This window comes from Lepisosteus platostomus, chromosome 1, assembly GCF_059453375.1.
Source record: "Lepisosteus platostomus isolate fLepPlt1 chromosome 1, fLepPlt1.hap1, whole genome shotgun sequence".
NCBI classification, from domain to species: Eukaryota; Metazoa; Chordata; class Actinopteri; order Semionotiformes; family Lepisosteidae; genus Lepisosteus; species Lepisosteus platostomus.
In genome coordinates, this window is record NC_142611.1 from 6,987,744 (window position 1) to 7,008,091 (window position 20,348).

The following is a 20,348-nucleotide window of genomic DNA, read 5'->3' on the forward strand; positions in this document are numbered from 1 at the left end:
ACAGTATGTGCTGTCTTTCAGAGCGGCAGTGGCACAGTAGAGTTATGGATATCTTCTAGCGGGAGCATCTTCTGGCAATTTGCACGACTGGGAAATCCTAGCATGGCAATCACAATGCAATGTGATTTGACAGTGACAGTGCACACTTCCTTAATTTCATATAGTGCCATCCCTACTGTCAGTCCTCTTTCTGATTACTTAAAGCATGAGACAGCCTGGCACCAACACTGCACAGAACACCCAGTTGGACAGGACACCGGTGTGAGGAGCATTTCTTACCTTGCTTACAACTATTACAGAGAAGCAGAAAATAAGAAGTTACCTACGGGATGCAATTCATGCCATACAGGCTACATCTCTATAACCCATGTGGAAGCATGGGGTAAGCAGCCTGTTGTGACGTACCAAGGTGACCTCAGCACCAAGGTGCTCAGTAGCATGGAAGCACACAGAGACACAGAGCTACACTGGGATGCAAAGGACACTGAGGCACTGGAACCCACTGTATTAAACCTACGGAGTCATACTGGAAGGTATGAGGCACAGGTAAGATCCAAAACCTAAAGTGTCAACTGGTATTGATACAGATTCAGGTGCAGTCAGAATAGGTAAAAGTCAATAATGGGGACTGCACTGCTACCCATCACCCCCAAAACACAGCACCAGTTTCTTCTCTGCCCTCTCGCACTCCTACTTTTTATTGTTCAGCCGGAAAGAAAAGAGCAGGAAGAAAATGGTAATGTGACTGGCTACTGTAAATAAAGAGAGGAAGAGCTTTTTCAAACCTCTTGCTGTGATTAACAGAAAAACAAAATTGGAGGGGTGTGCGTGTGTGTAGAGAAAAAAAACATTGTATGGGGCGGGGGGGGCGATGGAGATGGTAGAAGAACTGTGCCTGCATTTGCAAAAAGTAGCTTTGAAGAGGACTGGGACCATTTGCCATCTTCAAGAGAGGGACTGTGTGTGGCTCGATTCTGAGACGTGGTGCAGGGCCAGATTCCAGCTGAATACACATACAGTACACACGACGAGTCACTGACAGACCTCGGAAACTCAACCGCGTCAGGAAATGAATGAATAAGAGAAGGAGGCTTTCTAGCCCTGTATCTCCTCAAGAAAGGCAGGGGCAGAAATTCCTCCTCCCTTATCAGCAGCTTTAGTATTAAAAATGAGTCTTTTTCACCCTGGAGGCAGCGATATCATCCATATAGAAGGTTAATCTTCTGAATGAAATGAACTGTTTAATTATATGTTGAATAAGCAGGCAAAAAAAAAAACTTCAACACTCCACGGTACCTTGTATATCTAAAATTACACAATTAATACATGTTTTTATTGTGCAGGAAGCATTAAACTGAAGATGTTTCTCTGAAACACTGTTAATAATATATCACTTACATAAATTAAAATACATATATATATAAAAAGGGGGGCGCTGAAGGTTTCCAGCCTTTCGCTACAATAGCTTTGGGGAAAATTAATTGTTTAGAGGCAATAATATGCAGCCATTTTCTTCGCATAACTGGCACCCCTGAATGACTGTCTCCATCAACAAGAAGAAAAAAATTCAATTCTGGATTATAACGGGAAATGTGGATTTACATACTGATTAGGAAAAGACTTGCTTAATCTGATTTTTAATCTAAGTAAGCAGTGAGCACATTAGGAACGGAAAAATTGTTTCAGTGTAGGTTACAAGGCTACAGTAGATCTGAGTTGATTACTTTAAGCGGACCAATATTTTATTTGTTCATCTGATTATTTTCTCCACTGAAGAGCCTTTTTTTGGAATTGCACATTTTTCTAGCTTTGGCTTATAACTGTAAAATTTAAACATGGTTACGACTACAGACCAAACATGCACAACTACATTATTTCCTTACATAAGGAACAGTTAAATTTAGCCCACCATAATAACCTAAAAAGCCGTGGGCCTTATATCCAAAAGTCGTAGGTGCTTGTATTCTCAAAGTAATCAATGAGTATTTAAATGCCTGAGTGTTTCCCTATAAGGGCCTCGTCTATGCAATTATCTGAAACTGCTGACTGTGCTACATGTATGTGTTGAAATACGTTCAGTGTACATGGCTGCAGTAGGCCACATATTAAGCTGAATGGCAGATATATATCTGTTTTGTAGCCTTTTTAGGGTTGTCTCTGCTTTTCATAGGAACATGACAGAACTGGTGTGCCTCTATGGGCTATTATCTTGAAAGATGATCCTTCCAGAAACTTGAGAAGACCCCCGCCCAAGTCTGAGGTGTGACAGATACATAAAATACATGCGCAGTCAGCCGCGCAAAACTAAAACCTTTAACGGGACAAGAAAAATAGACGTATTAAGACAGAATTAATGGTGCTTTGTCACTGTGTTGAAAGTCAACAGATTTCACTTAGGTGCGTTTCAAAAACACTTCAGTGTAAGCTGCAGGGACATTCCTTCCAGCTCTACAAAGTGTGAAAAATAATGACTCCCCCCCCCTACTTTTAATACACTTCCACAGTTATCAGTGGAAGAGTAACTTGTCAACTTTCACTTTACACATTCAGGCTGTTCGGACCCCTCTGACCCATTCACCAGCAAAAGCCACGATGAAGGAAGCCTTCTTTTAAATTGTTTTAGGTGTGGCTGTGTGCTGCAGCGCCCCAGAGATCAGTTCGCGCCGTGTTCCACGCCGCAGTGCCGTGTGTTATGCGTGGGCACCCTGGGAGCTCCAGTCGCGCAATGTCTCATACCTGTGCACTCGTGCTGCAGGCCCTTCCCGTAATAGCCTCTCTCACAGACGCAGTCGTACTGGCCGGTGTGAGTGCCGCATTTACAGCTGGCCATGACGTCACAGCAGTCCCGCCGGGCTTCGCACAGTGCAGAGCAGCGGGCGGCGTCCTCCTGCGTGTAGCGTCCGGAAGGGAGATCTGAAATTGTTTTTTTTTTTTGGAGCAGAAGATACAGCAGCTCAGTATCTGTCGCAGCTCCGGAGTTATGGAATGCCCTTCCACAGACTCTATGAGAGACACAACCCACAGCCTATATCTCATTGCCCTACCTTCTGTTTTTTTATTTTGCTTTTTTTAATGTACTTTTTTCTTTATCACGATGTACAGCGTCCTTGGGTTTGGAAATGCGCTTTATAATAATCATCATCATCTTCATCATCATTATTATTCAATAGAAGTTGGTTTTATTCGGTATTTTTTTATGTTTGAATGAACCGTATGGCGTGAAACCGGCTGCGGTATCTCACGAGGCGTAATCCATATCCGAAACTGTACCTGAATACGTGCAGTCCACTCTTACTGCTAAATCTCAATCATCCAGGTCTGAATTCTGACAGTTCTCCATCTTGGCACTGTCCGTTTTCCAAACTGGTGGGATTTAGAAATATTCTCTGACATCACCCCCAGGGGTGCGAGGTTGTACACGTGTTGTTTGCAATCCAGCATAATACAGGTTTACCTTCACTTGTTGCACCACCAGCTGAAAAGCACAGACCCACTGTCCTGGAGGAATTACTGATTTGGGAGACTGAAATGACTCCACACAGTGCTATTTATAGTGCTCTCGCAAATAAATCAACATCGCGAAAGAGACCAGCTCTGCTGCACTCGTAGTACCGAGGCGATTCGGCTACAATACTTTCGGCAGACATTGGAGGTCCATGGTCCTCCTCTCCGGGTCAGCTCACCTTCATGCAGGGCTCGGCGCGCCAGCGCCTCGAACTCAGCGAAGTTGTGCACCAGGTAGCAGTGCTCTTCCTTGGGGTGGGAGGCCATGTCATTCAGCTCCCGGATGTTTCCCTGCCATATCCCGAAGGTGAAGATCTCCACTCCCACGTCGCGCAGAGATGCGGCCGTGGGTCGTGGGTCTCCTCCGTTGGAATAGCCGTCCGTGATGAGGAATATGACTTTCGTCGCATTTTGCCGCGAATGTCGCAGTATTTGCTACAGGGAGGGAGGAGAAAAAAAGATATGGGTAGCAAAAAATGTTTGCAACAGGAAGTCAAAGATCTGTTTTTTTTTTCTTTATTTGAAAACGATGTGTTTTTGAAAGCTCTCAATTAGAACGCAACGGTACTGTTTATTTTAAAAATAGTTCAGCGTTACTTTTGCAAAGGGTGTCACAAATGTAATTATATCTATGTTGTCACTTAGAAGACACCCTCAGCTCAGCTAACAAGTCTAAAAAAGGAAAATGAATCACATCTTGTTCCCTTTGGGCTACAACACAAAAGCATGAACAGTAGCAAACATGATAAATCTGGGTCCAAACCTAATATTTTCTGATTCTTAAAGAATTCCAGCTCAATGAATTAAAGTCTTTTCCATGCTAAGACAGACTTATCACCCATTTCTGTGCAATATACAATATGCATAACTCTCATTTGGTTTAGAAAGTGTCAGCAATAGCAACTTTTCATTAAAACCTTTCTTGCATACAAGCAGTACAAGCAAGTGTACTTAGAGGAGCATTTTTCTAATCTTTGTTTTCCAAACTGTATAAAAAATATTTAGGTCCCCATTTGCTGAAGATATCGGTTGATATAACCCTCAACCCCTAACCACTAATCCATCTTGGTGTCCTGGACAGAATCTGTAAACCAAAACTCAGCGTGTGAGATATTAACATTTTGAGTCCTGACCCAGTGAGGGCATCTGACATAAATCTACAGCAATAAGTTAAAATGAAAAAAAAAACCCTACAACCTCATTAACACACCCCGGCTACTCCACCACACCATGTATAAATCATGTGGTCACCACTCAACCACCAGAGCACTGGAATATCTGAATGAGACAATTTTATATGAATGTATATTCTCGGATACAACCCATAAACACAGTTCTGGTCCCAAGTCTAAATATAGTAAAATAACGGCGGACTCCTTTATAATTATAAATGACATAACGTGTTGTTTTTAAAAATGTTATTTTGGTTGTAAAAAAGGCCATTACCAAAACAAAATATCCATAAACGTTGTGTTTACTGTTTTTAAATCTTCTTATGCAATTTAACATCTGCTTCTGCTTTGATGCCTTTGACTACTAAAAGAAAAGAAACACACCGTTTCTGTTGTGGGGCCTTCTGCAGGTGTAGAAGTCTCCATAGCCAAAACGTTGTGCTTCTCTTCCTTTCAGCATGGAATAAACCTTTACTTGTTCCCTTACAACCTACACATGCTGACGCAGCTCCCTACTTGTGTTGCTGGGGTATATTGCCAGTTGCCTTTTCATATTTCTGCATGGCGAACCACAACTCCTTTGTGCTTCGCTACACCTTGCTCCACTTTAGTCATGGAATACCGCAGTAAACTATTACAGGGGGACTCCCTTGGCCACACCATGACACGTGAAAGAAAAAGAGGGTGAAACTCTTTTAATATGGAGGTTGGGGTGGAAGGATGGAGGTTCTTTGTTGGAAACTGGCAAAAACCTCAGGCAAACCCACTGTGAAAGAGATAATTACAGATCCAGGAAAAACAAAAAGACGTCTCTGATGTTTCAAAGCAGGAGTGAGCTGGAACATATCTGCTGCGCCCAAACCATCTGTCTGTTGATGGTCATTAAGTCGTTCTAGTTGATACGGGTTACCAACCGACCCAAAATGTCACTCACTCCCTCAACGCAGTCACCGCGGTGATGTCAGTGTGGGAGTTCCCTGCAAATTAGGAGACAGACGTAAAACTATATGTTTGCCGTCTTTATGGTTTTTCAGAGTGATGACTATCTCATTGTAGGGTCTGCTCTTTCTGAGGAAAAACAGAGCTAGAGTGTGAGGGATTTATTATGGTACACCACTGTAGTGTTCCATCAATTGAGGAGAGAAAAAAATTCAGACTGATGCCATATGCATCGTGCAACACAGTCTTTAATTGTGGGTTTTCAAAATTGGCAGAAAAGCTCCTCCTTTTTGCACTGAGTCTCATCCAGGAGTCAAAGTGCAGGCTGGCTTAGAGACAAAGAGCTGAGCATGAAGGCAACACATGTGCAATTTCATCTTAACATGCAACTCTAGTTATAAAGCCAACATTTAGAAAACAAAGACTGTATTAAAGAGTATCATGAGCAGTAAGAGTGCTGGAAAGATATCCAATTTTTTCTCTCATAGTGTATCCTGTTCAAGAATGTATTACTCTAAAAACCTACGTTTTAAAAAGATACAATACTGAAAACAGCTACAGAACCTCTAAAGCATTATGTACAGTATAATTGATCAATCTAGTCTGTTCACACAAAAAAGTCGCACGTTCATTGTATAAAGTTGAAATATTTTGTCAGGATTTCAATAGCTGTGAAAGAATAGTTGCAGGAATGGAATAATAATGTAGTGCAGAAGCTCTTGACTCAGGTCCCAGCATCCAGCACGTTGTCTGTGTCTTGTTTAGCTATAAACAGCTTTTCCTCTAAGAGAAGTGTTAAACTGATAAAGTGTAACTAGACCAACGTACAGTATTCCTTTTCCATAACCTTTATCTGTTGAAGATTTACAGAAACATAAAAACCTGCTTAAATTCTAAGGAATGATGGATCTGAACTTCAGTTAGTGTAATCGCAATTGCATAGAGTGCTTTATCTGCCTTTTAATTAATACAATACACACTCTTGACCTCTTATATACAACAAAAAGGTATTATCACATTTTATGAGTCACGTTTTTCACTTTATGCTAAACAGACTTTACAGTAGGTGCCTTTGTAAGCTTGTGAAATCATAGCCATTGAGCTAAATGTATATCCTGGGACTGAAGCTTATCACCCAATCTATTTTGCTACTCTGTGTTGACATCTCTTTACAAGGCAAATGTCTTGTTACAGTATGTCCTGGTATGGTTGACACAGTCCCAGTTTTGTAGCAAATGTCCTTCATCCCAATTTAGGGGAGTATAGTTCCACCGCCCATGACACAGTATAACTAGGGGTGAACCAAAGATATACAGGAGGCTGACACAATCTCTATACAATATGTTGATAAACGTGCTTCTCTCATTTGTTAAGGTGTTTACAATATGTGCTCCATATGTGATTCAGACATTTATCCTGACATTCAGGTGCCTAATAAGCAGGCTGGTGTTTTTCAGAAAACTCTGTTTGGAATGAATAAGAAAGTAGAATCAAGGTAGGTTAGATTTTATCCCTTGACTATTAAATTACTGTACATCCTGAAAAGAGAAGAAAAGAAACACAATTTTTTCACTGATAATTTAAAAAAGATATGTGTATGTTGTTATGCAATTAATAAAATCTAAAATACAAACCACTTTAAGCAATCTGTTCCTAATTATAAATCAACAATCATGTTTAAGTATAGTTCAGGTGGGGAGCTGCGTCAGCATGTACAGTATAGGCTGCAAAGGAACAAGTAATAGGTTTATACCAAGCTGAAAAGAGAAGAAAGAAAACACAACGTTTCGGCTGTGGAGCCTTCTTCAGGTGTGTTTAAGTATAGGTTGACATTGAATGGGGTAATATTAATGTACTGTAGAAAATTTAAATTCTAACAGACTTTCTACCACTGTCTAACTTTTGCATGTCAGTCAAAAGCACATTCAAAAGTTGTTGATCGTCTAACGTTTCTCTGCAATACATCTCTTGTGCAGTTTCTGTACTCCAGACAGTTTTCTATCAGTTCCAGTTTCCAGTCCAGGTCTGCTGCCATCTTCTGTTTGAACCTGGTTCAATTGTCTTTATTTTTTCTCCCTCTTTGCTTTTCTTCCTTTTAAGTATTTAGATAAATACTTAAGTATTAGCAGTTAAAGCAGGAATGCAAGCGCAACATTAATATTTGACCATTCTTGTATTTTATTTCCCCAAACTTCAAAGAACAGTCCCTGCCAGAATAGAGAAAGTAAACAAACTTATAAAAAGAACTGTCTGACAGTCTGCACTAGGTTTTAAAACTTTGTTTTAACAAGGCATTTTTGCTGTGCATGAAATATCTTATTTTTTCTAAAATGAAATTAATTCTAATCACCAAATAAATTAAATGATTAAAATTAGACAGGAGAAGTACTCTAGGTTTCCCTCAGTCTGAGGTGTCTAACGGATACAGTGGCTCTACTTGATAAAAGAGAGAGACTTATGTTTTTTATTCTCTTTTTGCAAATACAGTATAATATTTTGAATAATAACTAAGCCTTGCAGCTACACATCTAATGAAAGCGCTATGCTGTATGAAATTATACAGAACTGAACTGAAGCTGTACTTATAGGACTCCTCCATAGAGTGACTTGACTTTTATAGAGAACACAATCTTTATTTACCTCTTTTTTGTGTTACATTTAAATTCCATAAAGGTGGATTGAATTAGAACATACATTGCATAGATACAGCAGGTAAAGAGCAGCTGTTTTTAATATTTTTCATATTGTGAAGCCATAACTGCGGTTTACTCTTCTGTTTCTCTGTACTAATCCAATCATGACTTGGATTTTTCCATTTAAGGATTCACTTTGTAAAGTGATGTCTTTCCAGTTTGCCATGCTAGATTTTTTTCTGATTAAAATAATGACTATTTGAATACAACTGCCAATGTATTCATGCTGAACATCAACACCAGAACATTACTCTATTCTGGCTATTCTTCCTGAATTACTAGGTACTTGTAATACAAGTACTTGTACTTGTAAAGTGGAGAAATTTCTATGCCTTCGTGGATGAGAAGGACGATACTTCATGTACAATGGAGCCTTTACAGTAACAGGAGAAAAAATAAAATGTACAATTAATATAACCCTGCATCTTAAGTGATATGAATACAATGTACTTTTGCTGCATAATATTTATATTAAGTTTTTATGAGGTCTAACAGGAATAAAACGTATAGCCCAGCAAACAAAAACAAAATCGATCAATTCAAAATGTGCTGTATGTATTCTGAGAAAACATCCCCTCACACAGTCATCGGTACAACCTGAAATGTCTGGCAACACTCTGGGATACATTTTGATTTATCTGGAGGAAGAGGTTTGTCAGGTAGTTTACCTTTTGTTCAATTTATATCTGGGTTCTTTTTCTGCGCACAGTGCCAAGCATGAGTACTTAGAGGCAGACAGTTTTCACATATATATTATGTGCATATTTGTGAAGAGTCCAGTCCACAATGTGAAATAAGTCTGGAACTTTTCTTTGTTTTTGTTTTTATTTAGACGAACAAGCAAGGTGCTGCTTACATCCTGTAATAAGTATTTTAACAAAAACTAGATGTGACTAAATGAAGGCAACCTACAGTATGACAAAGGTTACAAGGTACAAGTAGTAAAGTGTACTCTGGGACAATCTTATTACTAGTCACTTTTTTTATTTTTGCAGCTGCAGTAGATATTTTCTCTGCTCTCCTTATCTCTTAATTAACTTCATTCCACAACTGCTGAAAACAGAAATCATTTTCCAGAATTCTGTAGGAGTAGCCACTCGACAATGCCCAAGACTTTTCCTAACACCATAAAAGTACAAAGAAACATTTCTGTGTGCTTGTGGATAAAGCAGAAAGATAACACTGGACTCTACAGAGCTGATACGTCAGCAGCACACAGAAGTTTGTATTTAATTTGTGGTCAATATGGCACCTGTGTTGGATAACATTCTTTTTGAGCATCGATAATACAAAAGTTAAAAGCGACAGTCTTTTTAAATCTGTGTTTAGGGCTTTAGGCCTTGGAAACCATTAGTCTTGCATAGAACCCTTAGGGATTGTTTTCAAAATATATAGTCCTTTACAGAAAAGTTATTTTATGAAAATATGCTTCCAATTATGTTTGCAGAAACGTTATACAGCACCTAATTTTAAAACAACAATCTAACATTTCCTTTTGAACGGGGTTCTGAAATTTCTTTGTTTAAAGGCGGAAAGAAATCCCTCCAAATCATTTACCCAAATCAGAACTTAACAGAGAAAAGCTGATAAGTCCAAAACGCTGTAATGTAAAGTTGTTTTTATATCCTGACGAACAAAATATGTCTATTATCATTAAGTGACTAAATGGAGGTAAGAGAAATGTTATTTCTGTGTTTTAGTCTCTAGGGGACTGTTAATTCTAGTATGATTTGATCAAATATAATTGCAGTTTTATATCTGGGCCAATGCTCAATCACAGGGGTAAAGCAGGCTACGATGCAACATTAGTAAAATGACAAAATCCTTCTCCTAGTGTGTTTAGCTGGTTATGTTCAGTTAGGATTTTAAGATAACTCTGTATGAATGTCTTTCTATCCAGCATAGTCTCATTCTTCTCAGTAACACCACTAGCTTCAAGGATTAGGAGGCCTATTGTTTGTGACTTGTTGAGTACCAGCCAAGTGTAGTTAGGTAGTGACAGTGAATTACTGGTTACATAAGAACAGAAGAAAGTTTGCAAACAGGAGGAAGCCATTCAACTCTTCTACCTCATTCAGCTGCTAGCAGCTAATTCGTCTTAGGATCCCATCCAACTGTTTCTTACACAAAGTATTCATATTGGTTTTGACAACATGGTTGGACAGCTTGTTCCAGACACCTGCATCTCTTTTTTGTAACATGACTGTGTTGGCTAGCATTTATCTAACACAAATTAGCATGCCTTTAGATAAAGCAAGGCTCAGAAATATTATTTACATTACATCATACAGTGTGTCATTTATTTTCATGAAACAACATTGAGGTGACTGTAAAGTGCAGATATGCACCAGCTATACATTCATTTGATTGATATTATGTTGTCTTAACTTAATCAGTGCACCGTGAATAAACAGCTACCACACATCAGCCAGATATGCAGTATAAAACTTTTCCTTAAAGCAAATCTAATTTGTGAAGCGTGCCAATGATTAATAATCCCTTTCCCTCAAACTCCTGCCAGTTGCCAGCAGCATGGGTGATACTCCCTCAAATCGCATGTGGAAAAAAAAAGAACAAAATAAGTAACATTTCCCTTTTCTTACTCAACTGACTCAAATTAAAGTATCATGTATTCTTAAAGTTAATGCCTTGCTGAAAAACAGCTGTCATGTCAAATGTAAGATTCAGTTTCAGAGAGCTTGCAAGTGCACAGTTTTAACTAGGAGCATATAATACCCATTTCTCAATTACACATTTTGAAACGCAGCTGTATGCTGTATGTCTTTGATACAAAAAAGGGAGAAATTAAAAGAAAATGAGATGTTCAAGCTAGTTAGAACGAACATTAAACATTGGTGATTCTCATAACCTGAAGCAGCTCTGCTCTCTCTTTCCTTGGGACTGAGATTAATTTTAATCAGATTCCAGCAGACTCCCAGGGGACACAAAGCTACAGGTGGTGTATTTTCATAGGAGGTACAATACTGTTGTCCTGAAGTCATTCAAATTCATCTGACTAACCACATTGGGTTACTTCAAACTTGACCATTTTTTACCAAGGTCCTCTTTAGTTACTTTCAATTTTATACACTTCTTTAATTCTTTCATTACACTGTAGCAGATGAAAGCATTCATGTTTAAAGCCTTTCTATAGTCAAACTAATTAACTCAAGCATCCTTCTGAACACATCTGGGGGAATGTAACCAAAGTCATTTTCTCAAGTTTACTACACAATCTACAATTACATTGTATCTGTCAGTATAAACAGCTTCAGATTTTGATTCTACATTTTTGACAACTAGCCTTGCTCCGTTCTATCTGTAGAACAAGCCAGCATGCACGTCCAAGCACAGCTTCAGGATAACAGAAAAGACTAAACTTTCAAGAGTTAGCAATTTAATTATGTCAGTCAAGGCAAGAATTTTCCAGTTTCATATTACGTGTAGTTATTGTAACTCTGAAACATAGAGACTGCTTCTGAATCCAATAACAGTTTAGCTTGTTCCTGGTGTTCTGACCTTATCATTTTGATCTTCCCCACTGTGGTTAAAGTAAAATAACCAAAATATTGTAAAAGGAATATTGTTCTTTCTACAATATTTCATGTCGGAAATGTTATTGGGTTTTAGTGTTTGATTTTAGTAATTTGTAGATGATTGGAAAAGTCTTTAAAAGGAAATCCGTCCGGTCCTCTATTATGAGAGAAGACTCAAACATCTGTGTACTGAAGTCTGTGAAAGCTGTTGCCGCCAGACTAGAAACACATGCTTCTTGATACACTGTTCAGCTACAGTAGTACAGTGTCAAAAGGCTCTATCGTGTCTACAGGGCTCATTAATATTTTGACTTTGCCTGTGTCAGAAAACACTGAGCAAGTCTCCAATTCTACCTTGATTCACATTGAGAAACTATTTGAAAAGATTTGTTTACAAACTAGCTGAAACCACAAAATCATTAGACTGAATTGCTGAGAATTACTCCCATTATCAGCCTTTGGATAATGAATTTGACACTACTACAATACGCATCACCTAAAGAGCTGTGTGTTATTCTTGTCCTTTTTTTGGGAACTAAAAACCTACAAAGTAGAACAGTGATTGTAAAACATTTTTGTGCAGTCAGGTTAGATATCACTAGTGCCAAACCCTAGAGACACTAAAGAGAAACCATCTGTGTGGACCTCATCTTAAATTTTGATTCATGTCAGTGCTAATCTGTAAAACAATGTAGAATTTACCTCAAAACAATGTTTTCTATAAGTGATATAAAGGATTTTTAGGTTATTATTAATACATAACCCTATTAACAATTCAAGTATCCCAAAATGAATATGACAAATGTGTACAAAAATGTACAGCAATATCAAACTTAATTCTCCATCTGTATTTATGCTTAATAGCACGTAAATGAATTACTTTTTATTCACATTAAGTTAATTAAAATAAACTTTAATTTATATAGCAATTTTAAAAGTAGCATCTTAAAACTCTTTACAGTGGCTATAAAAAACAAAATAGGTAAAACAGAAGAAAATAGTTATATGGATAGCAAATTCCAAAACAATCTCATATAAGATTGACAAGCGATTAGAAGTGTAGCAGAAGACACTTGGTCATTAAAAAATGGAGAAGACACAGACACTAATTAAGTAAAAGCCTTTCGGAAAAGGCTTGAGTCTTTAAATACATTCAGGAAAGGTGGCTCTCTGATATCCTTGGAAATAGAATTCCAATAAAATATTCCACAGAATTTGGGGAGCAGCAGGAGAAAGCCCTGTCATCCATAGAATGTAGATGGTCTTGGGGAACATCTTGAAGACCATAGTCAGATGAATGAAAGTTGCAAGGTGGGGAATAGACAGACAATGACTCAGATTGGTACAGAGATGCCAAGGCATATAGAGCATTATGGGTGAGCATGAGGATTTTGAATTACACTCAAAACCTGATAGGAAGCCAGTGCCAAGATTCCTGCACAGCAGTAATGTGATCACCTTCACGTGACCTGGTCAGGATTCTGGCTGCCAAATTCTGAACATATTGCAGTTTGTTCAGTGTGGATTTAGATATCCCAGCAAGAACAGCGCTGAAGCAATCAATTTTTGAAAAAAACAAATACCAGCCTTTTCTGCAACAGACAAAGACAACATACAGTAGAATGCAGTCTGGTGATATTTCTGAGATGGAAGAATGTTGTTTCTACAATATTTTGCTCATGAGTGTCAAAATTCAAGCCACGATAAAATATTATCCATTAATTCTCCATTGTTGATTGAAATTCAAGCACAGATAAGGTTACTGCATTGGGTTTATGTATGTAATGGGAAGTACCAAGCAGCAGGACCTCAGTCTTGTCGCAGTTTAAGTGAAGGAAATTTGAGTCATCCAGGTTTTTACATCAGAGTGCAGAGACAGCTACTTCAGTGACAGTATTTGTATGGACAGCAGATTTGAGTATCATTAACACAAAAATCAGAATGACAACTGTAAACATGTAAATGCTGAATAGCAGGGGGCCCAGTACTGAGCCTTGGGGAACACCAGACTTAACAAACCCAACTTCCGAACTGAAACCCCCAAGAGAAACCAAAGTGTTGGTGATCAGTAAGGCAAGAGTAGAGCCATTTAAGAGCAATATCAGAAACTCAAAATACAATCTCAAGAGGGGAGGTTTAAATGTCATGGTGAACAGTATCAGAAGCAACACTTGGGTTTGGGAGAATTAGAATACATAGAGAAATGGAATCAGATGCCATAATGAGATCTTAAGTAACTTTAACAAGTGTAATTTCTGTGCTGTGTAATTGTGTAAAAACAGATTAAAAGGGTTCAAAGAGGTCATTTGAAATTAGCTAATTGCTAAATTGTATTGCAACAGCTTTTTCCAAAAAATAAAAGTAAGCTATAGGACGAAAATCGTTTAAGTTGTCCTGAGCCACATTTGTTTTTTTTAAGCACAAACCTATCAGAAGCCATTTTAAAGGCCGTTGGTTCTACTCCAGTGCTCAAGGATTCCTTTTTTATGTCGAGGATGGTAGGGCAGAGTGCTGGAAAACAGGACTGAAATTAAACAGAAGGAATGGGATGTCTAACCAAATTTATAAGTCAGATTGTTCTACCCTGGCCCCGTTTGTTTTCCATCCATTGCCTTGTTTGTACTTATCTAGGTTTCCATTCTGATTTTATTTTGTGAGGTGTGTAAGGTTTCTTTTATTACAGTTTACAAAGTGTGAGTACAGTGTGTTCAAACAGATTCCACCACTGTTCGTAATCACTCGGTAAACCTGGTACAAAGGTGAATCTCATTATATTCTTAAAAAGGTGGAACATTTCAGAACGGATCACGGTTCTCTCTTTCTAATCCCACAGAAAGTTTCAAACAGATTTGTCTACAGCATAAGGCAAGGAATCTAAAACATGTTTCAGACTCTATTAAAAGATTATTAAAAAACAGCTGGTGCGTTTGCAAAGCATCTCTCCATCTCTTAAAGCGGAACGCAGTCTGGAGATATTTCTGAGATGGAAGAATGTTGTGGTTCTGAACTTCTTTACTTTTGGAAGGTAAAAATTATTTTTCTGTGTTTAGAAAAACAGTATTATTCACTTTTGGAAGCAAGTCTCTTTGTATTTCCCCTACTCTGTAGAACCACTGCTGTCATGCAAGCATAGAGAGAAGACAAACAGTCACCTACTATAGATATTTTTTGGAAGAAGGTTTTACAGAAAACAGCTGTTATCTATATGGGGGATTAGAAGAAAATGTGAAGTATGTCACTAAAGGGGTCATTCTTCACCAGCTGAAGGAAATTAAGGTAACACCTGTCCAATTCATCACAGCTCTAATCTAGGCTCTTGTCCAGGTAAACAACTTATTGCACTGATCTTTTCCTCCTGTATGTGTAGTATATTCTTAATGTCCTATGATTAGGCATCACAGTTTTATGTTCAAAGAGGCAATTTGAACAATGTCTAATTGAGACAAAAAAAAGGGTACTGGACAATTAGGAACAGATTAAATGTCAATATGTTACAAAGAGGTATCCAAGTCCAAAAAGCTGTCAGATCATTCTGAAGAATAAAAGAATGTCTGACACTGAACCTTCACAACCTTAACCTTGACCATCCATCTAGGAGCAAGATCATTCTCACGTGTACACACTATAGACATTGTTTCCTTTCTAAAACCAAGATTGTTATATGGATCTTATCATACTCTTCCTTCTTAATTTTCTTATTTTTCCCATTTCAAATACGTTTATTAACAGGCCTCCTTGAGCATTTATGAGTGGGAACGTATTCTTTGTTTTTTCTAACATGGCGTATTGTAACATCAGTTGTGGAAGTGCTTTGTGGTGATGCTTACTGATGACTCTTCATTTCATTTTTTTTAAAAAAAAGGTAAATTGATATTTTACAAAATCTATTTGGCAAACATGCTTAATGTTGAACAGAACACATGTAAATTGCTGAACCGCAACTACTGGCATTCTTTTGAATGTCTGAGCCAGATATTTTGATTGAATCAGGTGGAGCGTGATAAAAGTCAGAACTAATTTGTCACTGTTCTGTGTTTCACGTTTTTAAAAATTCTGTGTAGGGGTCCATATTTACTGACAGTCTTCTGTTGTTCCTCAGTTCCAAAATACTTCGACTGACTTTTACAAATAACAAATTCTAATCATAATAGTAAGATCTAATGTAAGATGGCAAACTTATGGGATCAGGCTCAGGATGCATTGCTGTTGGTATTTTAATTTAGTCTATTGATTGTACAAGGTATAGAGACGGTACTGAATTTGTTTATTATTATTGGGCTGTTGTCTATTCACAGTTAATTGATGTGTTACTCATGATGGGTCCTACACATAAATGTACATATATAGTCAGGGCACTACTGTTTTCCGTATCCATAAAAGTTCACAAAGCTTCAACTTTTTTTATACAGAAATAATCTGTTACAGAATTTTTTGGACAAAGAAGCAGGTATATGCAGACCATTATGTTTTTATTAGTCTGCTGTCAAACACGGTCGTGCTGTTGATGTGGTTTTGTGAGTTTAGTTTTCGCCTGACTTCTGATTCATTTCTGAGAAACAAAAGTTGCCAATTCAAATAGGTTTAGCAATTTTCAAGCATGATATGTGCTCAGCTCTTTGACCTTATTCAGAGCAGTTTAAAACTGTATAACGTCCTCCACCGGGAAGCCTTTTACAAGGTCATTATCACCATTACAATCAAGACAAACACACAGACGAATTCCTCTGCAACTCTCCCTGAAATAATTAGGCCTCCTAATGGGCTTTAATGTATTGTTAGCTCAGAGTTATTTTTAGTAAACAGAATTTCCTAAATGCATATCTCTAAAGAATAATAAAAGTGACAATGTCGTTGATACCATTTGAGGCTCAAAAGTTCGTTCTGGATGGTCCTCTTTAATTGCTTGCTTAAAGCAGTCATTTAGTCAATAATTTTGTTTCGAGTTCAGATTTCACTGAATTCTATTGTGCTGCAGTCACAAGGGTTGCATTCCTTTCCAGAGCATAAACCATAAACAATATTTAAAGGGGGGTTATTCTTAACACCTCTATACCTGTTTGGTTTTGTGTAAGTTATTTTTCACATACCTGCAGTGGACTGGGCCATTAGCTCGCAGACCCCTTCTCTGATACTTTCAGCCGAAGTGCATCAGCACAGAAGGACACTCTGTCCCATGCAAGCACAGGTTGAGCCATGTGTTAGTATCGGAAACATAAACGCAAGACTCCACTTGTGTCCTCCAGTGACACCCACTTCCAATCAACCACCGTGCGAATCGTAGAGATTTTGCCACATCTGATCTACACCATGCTATCCTGGGAACATGCCATCTCTGTGACCCCCTGCCCTTCCTGTGTGCGTGGTGCAGAAAACAAGAATAAAGCTTACTGCGGCTTGCTGGAAGGCTCCCTTTGTGTAGGTCCCACCTCCCCGGTATCTGATGGCGGGGATCTCCTGGTTGAAGAGGGCGCACTTGTGTTGGTGGGGCTGAGGAGAGGAGATGTAGTCCACCCGAGTCACCACGTTGCTCTTCGAGGAAAAGGTCACTATGGCCACCCTCGTGGCGGAGGGCGCCACGGGGAAGTCCGAGAGGAGCTTCTTGACGAACCTCAGCTCGCTGAGGAAGTTGCTGTTGCCCACGCTGGAGGACTCGTCGACCAGGAACACCAGGTCCAAGCTGAGGCTCTTCTCCCGCAGCGTCCTGACGTTGCGCTTGAAGTACTGGCCCAGACGCTCCACTTTGCTCTCCGAGCTCTCCTGTTGCTGCCTGGGCTCAGCCAGTGGGAGCACGTGGCTCAGATTCAGGTGTGGGTGTTTATAGAGGGAAAAATGAGGAAGCACCGGCAAGCTGCCCGCTGCGTGGAGATAAAAATAGAAAACGAGAAGGCGCCACATTGCAACACGTTTTTCTTATATATATTTACACAGAACAAAAAAAAATCGGTTCCTTTTCCTCTCCCTTTCAAAGTCCACCTTTTCACTTTTTAGGTTAGCTCTCTAATGAGGTGCGTGCTGGCCCTGTTCTCTCAGATGAAAGGGAGTTTCATTTCACCCCCAGGCACTGGCTGTGCATCTGACTGAGACCGAAAATGCTTTTCCCTCTCTTTCAAAACCATTTTAAAAAAAGTTCTGAGAAAAAAAGGGGGCAGTCACAGCGATTTTTTTTTCTTCCTCCTTTTTTTTTCATGCTTGACTTACTTAGGTTCTATGTCACCAGAGCCCCATGCCTGTCAGGCTGTCAACATTCCCAAAGAAAACATCAGCACCACGAGTCTGATTGATACCATATGTCTGGCATTGGGCTGCACAGACATCCACACTGCAGTCCAGATACCAGAAGTGCCATTGTAATTAGAAACACTTTGTAGAGAGAGAAAACGGATAAATGTCTTCAGTTTACTTCAGCTGATGCCTCACTTCGGCAGCCTACTGTTTCGCCAGTCACAAAATATGGGACATGTAGTCAAATTAAACAGAGTATGCTTTCACTGCAATACTCTGCGATGCATGACACTACGAGTGGTGAAAGAGCGCTGTGATATCGTCCCATGTGGCTCGTTCAGGAAAAATCATAAATTGTCCTTAACAAAAGCAAGATCTTCAGTTTTACAACTGACAAATACCACTACGGCACAAACATGACATGGTGGTAATTGCATTCTGTAGATGCCTTGTATAGACTGGAAGTCAATCTTAAACAGTGACAGCAGATTAAGACTCCCCACAGAGTTACTTCATTACTGGCTTTTGACATTTAGGTTTTGACAGCAAAGTGCCTACAGCACTTATGTTTTTTTTTTAATGATCCCTTATTTTCCAGACCGAAAAAAATCCACATACTTAATTTCCCAGAGTTAGGGAATCACTTTAGAAAAACGGTGATGTTTTATCTATTCAGCTGTTGCTTCCTTTCCTAATTATCCTCACAGACACAATACGGTTGGATGGGAATGAGCCCTCTGTCTGTCTCACAGGGGTGTGAAGAGTGTGTATTAGAGTGGACTGGGAAGTGTACTATTACGGCTTCTTATCAAGACGGTTTTAGGAGTTTTGCACTGTATCACCAGACCTTTTGTATGCAAGTCTGAGTCAATGTCCTTGCTATGCGCTTCACCACAGTGCATGCAGTTCTGATGCATTCTTAAGTGAAAACATGTTATGACCACATAGTTTAATCTTAACTTGCTCCAGAACCATAGTTTTGAACAGGTTGTGCCACATGTCGAGTAATGCATCACCGATTTAATGCAGAAGTGGAAAGGGTAGCAGTTTCAAACCATTGCAAACGATTTACTGTATGAAATTATGCCTTATTACTAAATTCTTTTTTGACTAGCTATGGAATCTTCTTGCAGAATACTACAGCATTTTTAATGTAACTGAGCTAAAGCTTTTGACAGCCTAATATTATTTTCCATATGTCATTCCTCAAAAATATTTGTGTTACTATGGTCAGAAAATCAGAATTAAACATCCAAACACTAAATTGTTTCTGCAGATACATTTATTACTGTGTTGCAACAGAGCAGCATTATTTCGAAGCCAATATGGAGATACCAGTGGATTTAGCACTCATCAGTACTTATATCATTAGTTCTTTGGGATTTCTTAATACAGCATTCACACGGAGGCACTGGAATGTGATTAGGAATGCTCATAGTTCTTCGTGTGGTCCAGTCTAAATATCCATGCATTTTGTCAAAGTACTGTTTCTGAACCTGATCAGGTGTTAGAGCTACAATATCAGAAAGCTATGGAATGTTGCCAACAATCTGTGAGTTACGGAATGATTTATAGGAGATATGGATGTGTAGCACAATAGATTTTTACTTTGCAGCACAGGACTAAAGAGTAAAGCTTTAAACCAACAATTATGCAGAATGAGATACAAATTGTATATTTAGCTTATTGATTATTGCACTCTTTTCTTTTCCCCCCTTTAATTGTTTTTCCTATTTTTTTACCTCTTTTGACTCTTCCCCCACCTCTCTCCCTCCGTCTGGGTGTTTTTCTGAATTTGCCGTTGGTGTGAATTGAAAGAGCTTGCCCATTTCAAGAGGCTCACCTGTCCCCTCTTATCTCTGATGGCTGATTGTTGGGACAGATGTGGAAGAAAGGCATTCCAGGCATTTCTATGTGTCTACAGAGGTCTCACAAAGAGCTCCGTATCATAAACAAAGCTGAACAGAGCTGTTTTTCCTACACTTTGTTTATCACTCTTCTGGGGCTCCGGCCAGTGTCATCTGCCTTAGTACTACATCTCTGAACAGAGGCAGCAAGTTGCTAAATGGGATAAAGTTATTCCAATAACATTACATAGACAACAACAAACATCCTTCTGCTATCTGATTCAGTGAAGTGTGCAATGTCACTCTCACAGAAGTAGTTACAAACAAATGCAATGTTAATTTTGTATTTGTGTCGCCAATTATAGCTCTCATCAAGAAATTAAGAATGTGCTTTCACTAGGAAAACATACTTAATGTCCTTGTTTTACTTGCCTG

The 20,348-nt window shown here is 38.8% G+C and overlaps 1 protein-coding gene across 2 annotated transcripts in view; it reads right to left on the reverse strand.

Moving 5' to 3' along the window:
* Positions 1-18,333, reverse strand: part of svep1 (sushi, von Willebrand factor type A, EGF and pentraxin domain containing 1) — a 100,738-nt gene extending 82,405 nt beyond the window's left edge. The window contains exons 1-3 of one of the 2 annotated variants that reach the window (XM_088605022.1): positions 17,233-18,333; positions 3,684-3,939; positions 2,737-2,913 (exon numbers count right to left, since the gene is read on the reverse strand). In XM_088605022.1, the coding sequence (XP_088461148.1) occupies positions 2,737-2,913; positions 3,684-3,939; positions 17,233-17,739 (940 nt within the window). In that variant the 5' untranslated portion in view covers positions 17,740-18,333. The remainder of the gene's footprint in view (positions 1-2,736; positions 2,914-3,683; positions 3,940-17,232) is intronic. The other variant, XM_088604938.1, reaches the window with a different exon arrangement.
* Positions 18,334-20,348: the final 2,015 nt, after the last annotated feature.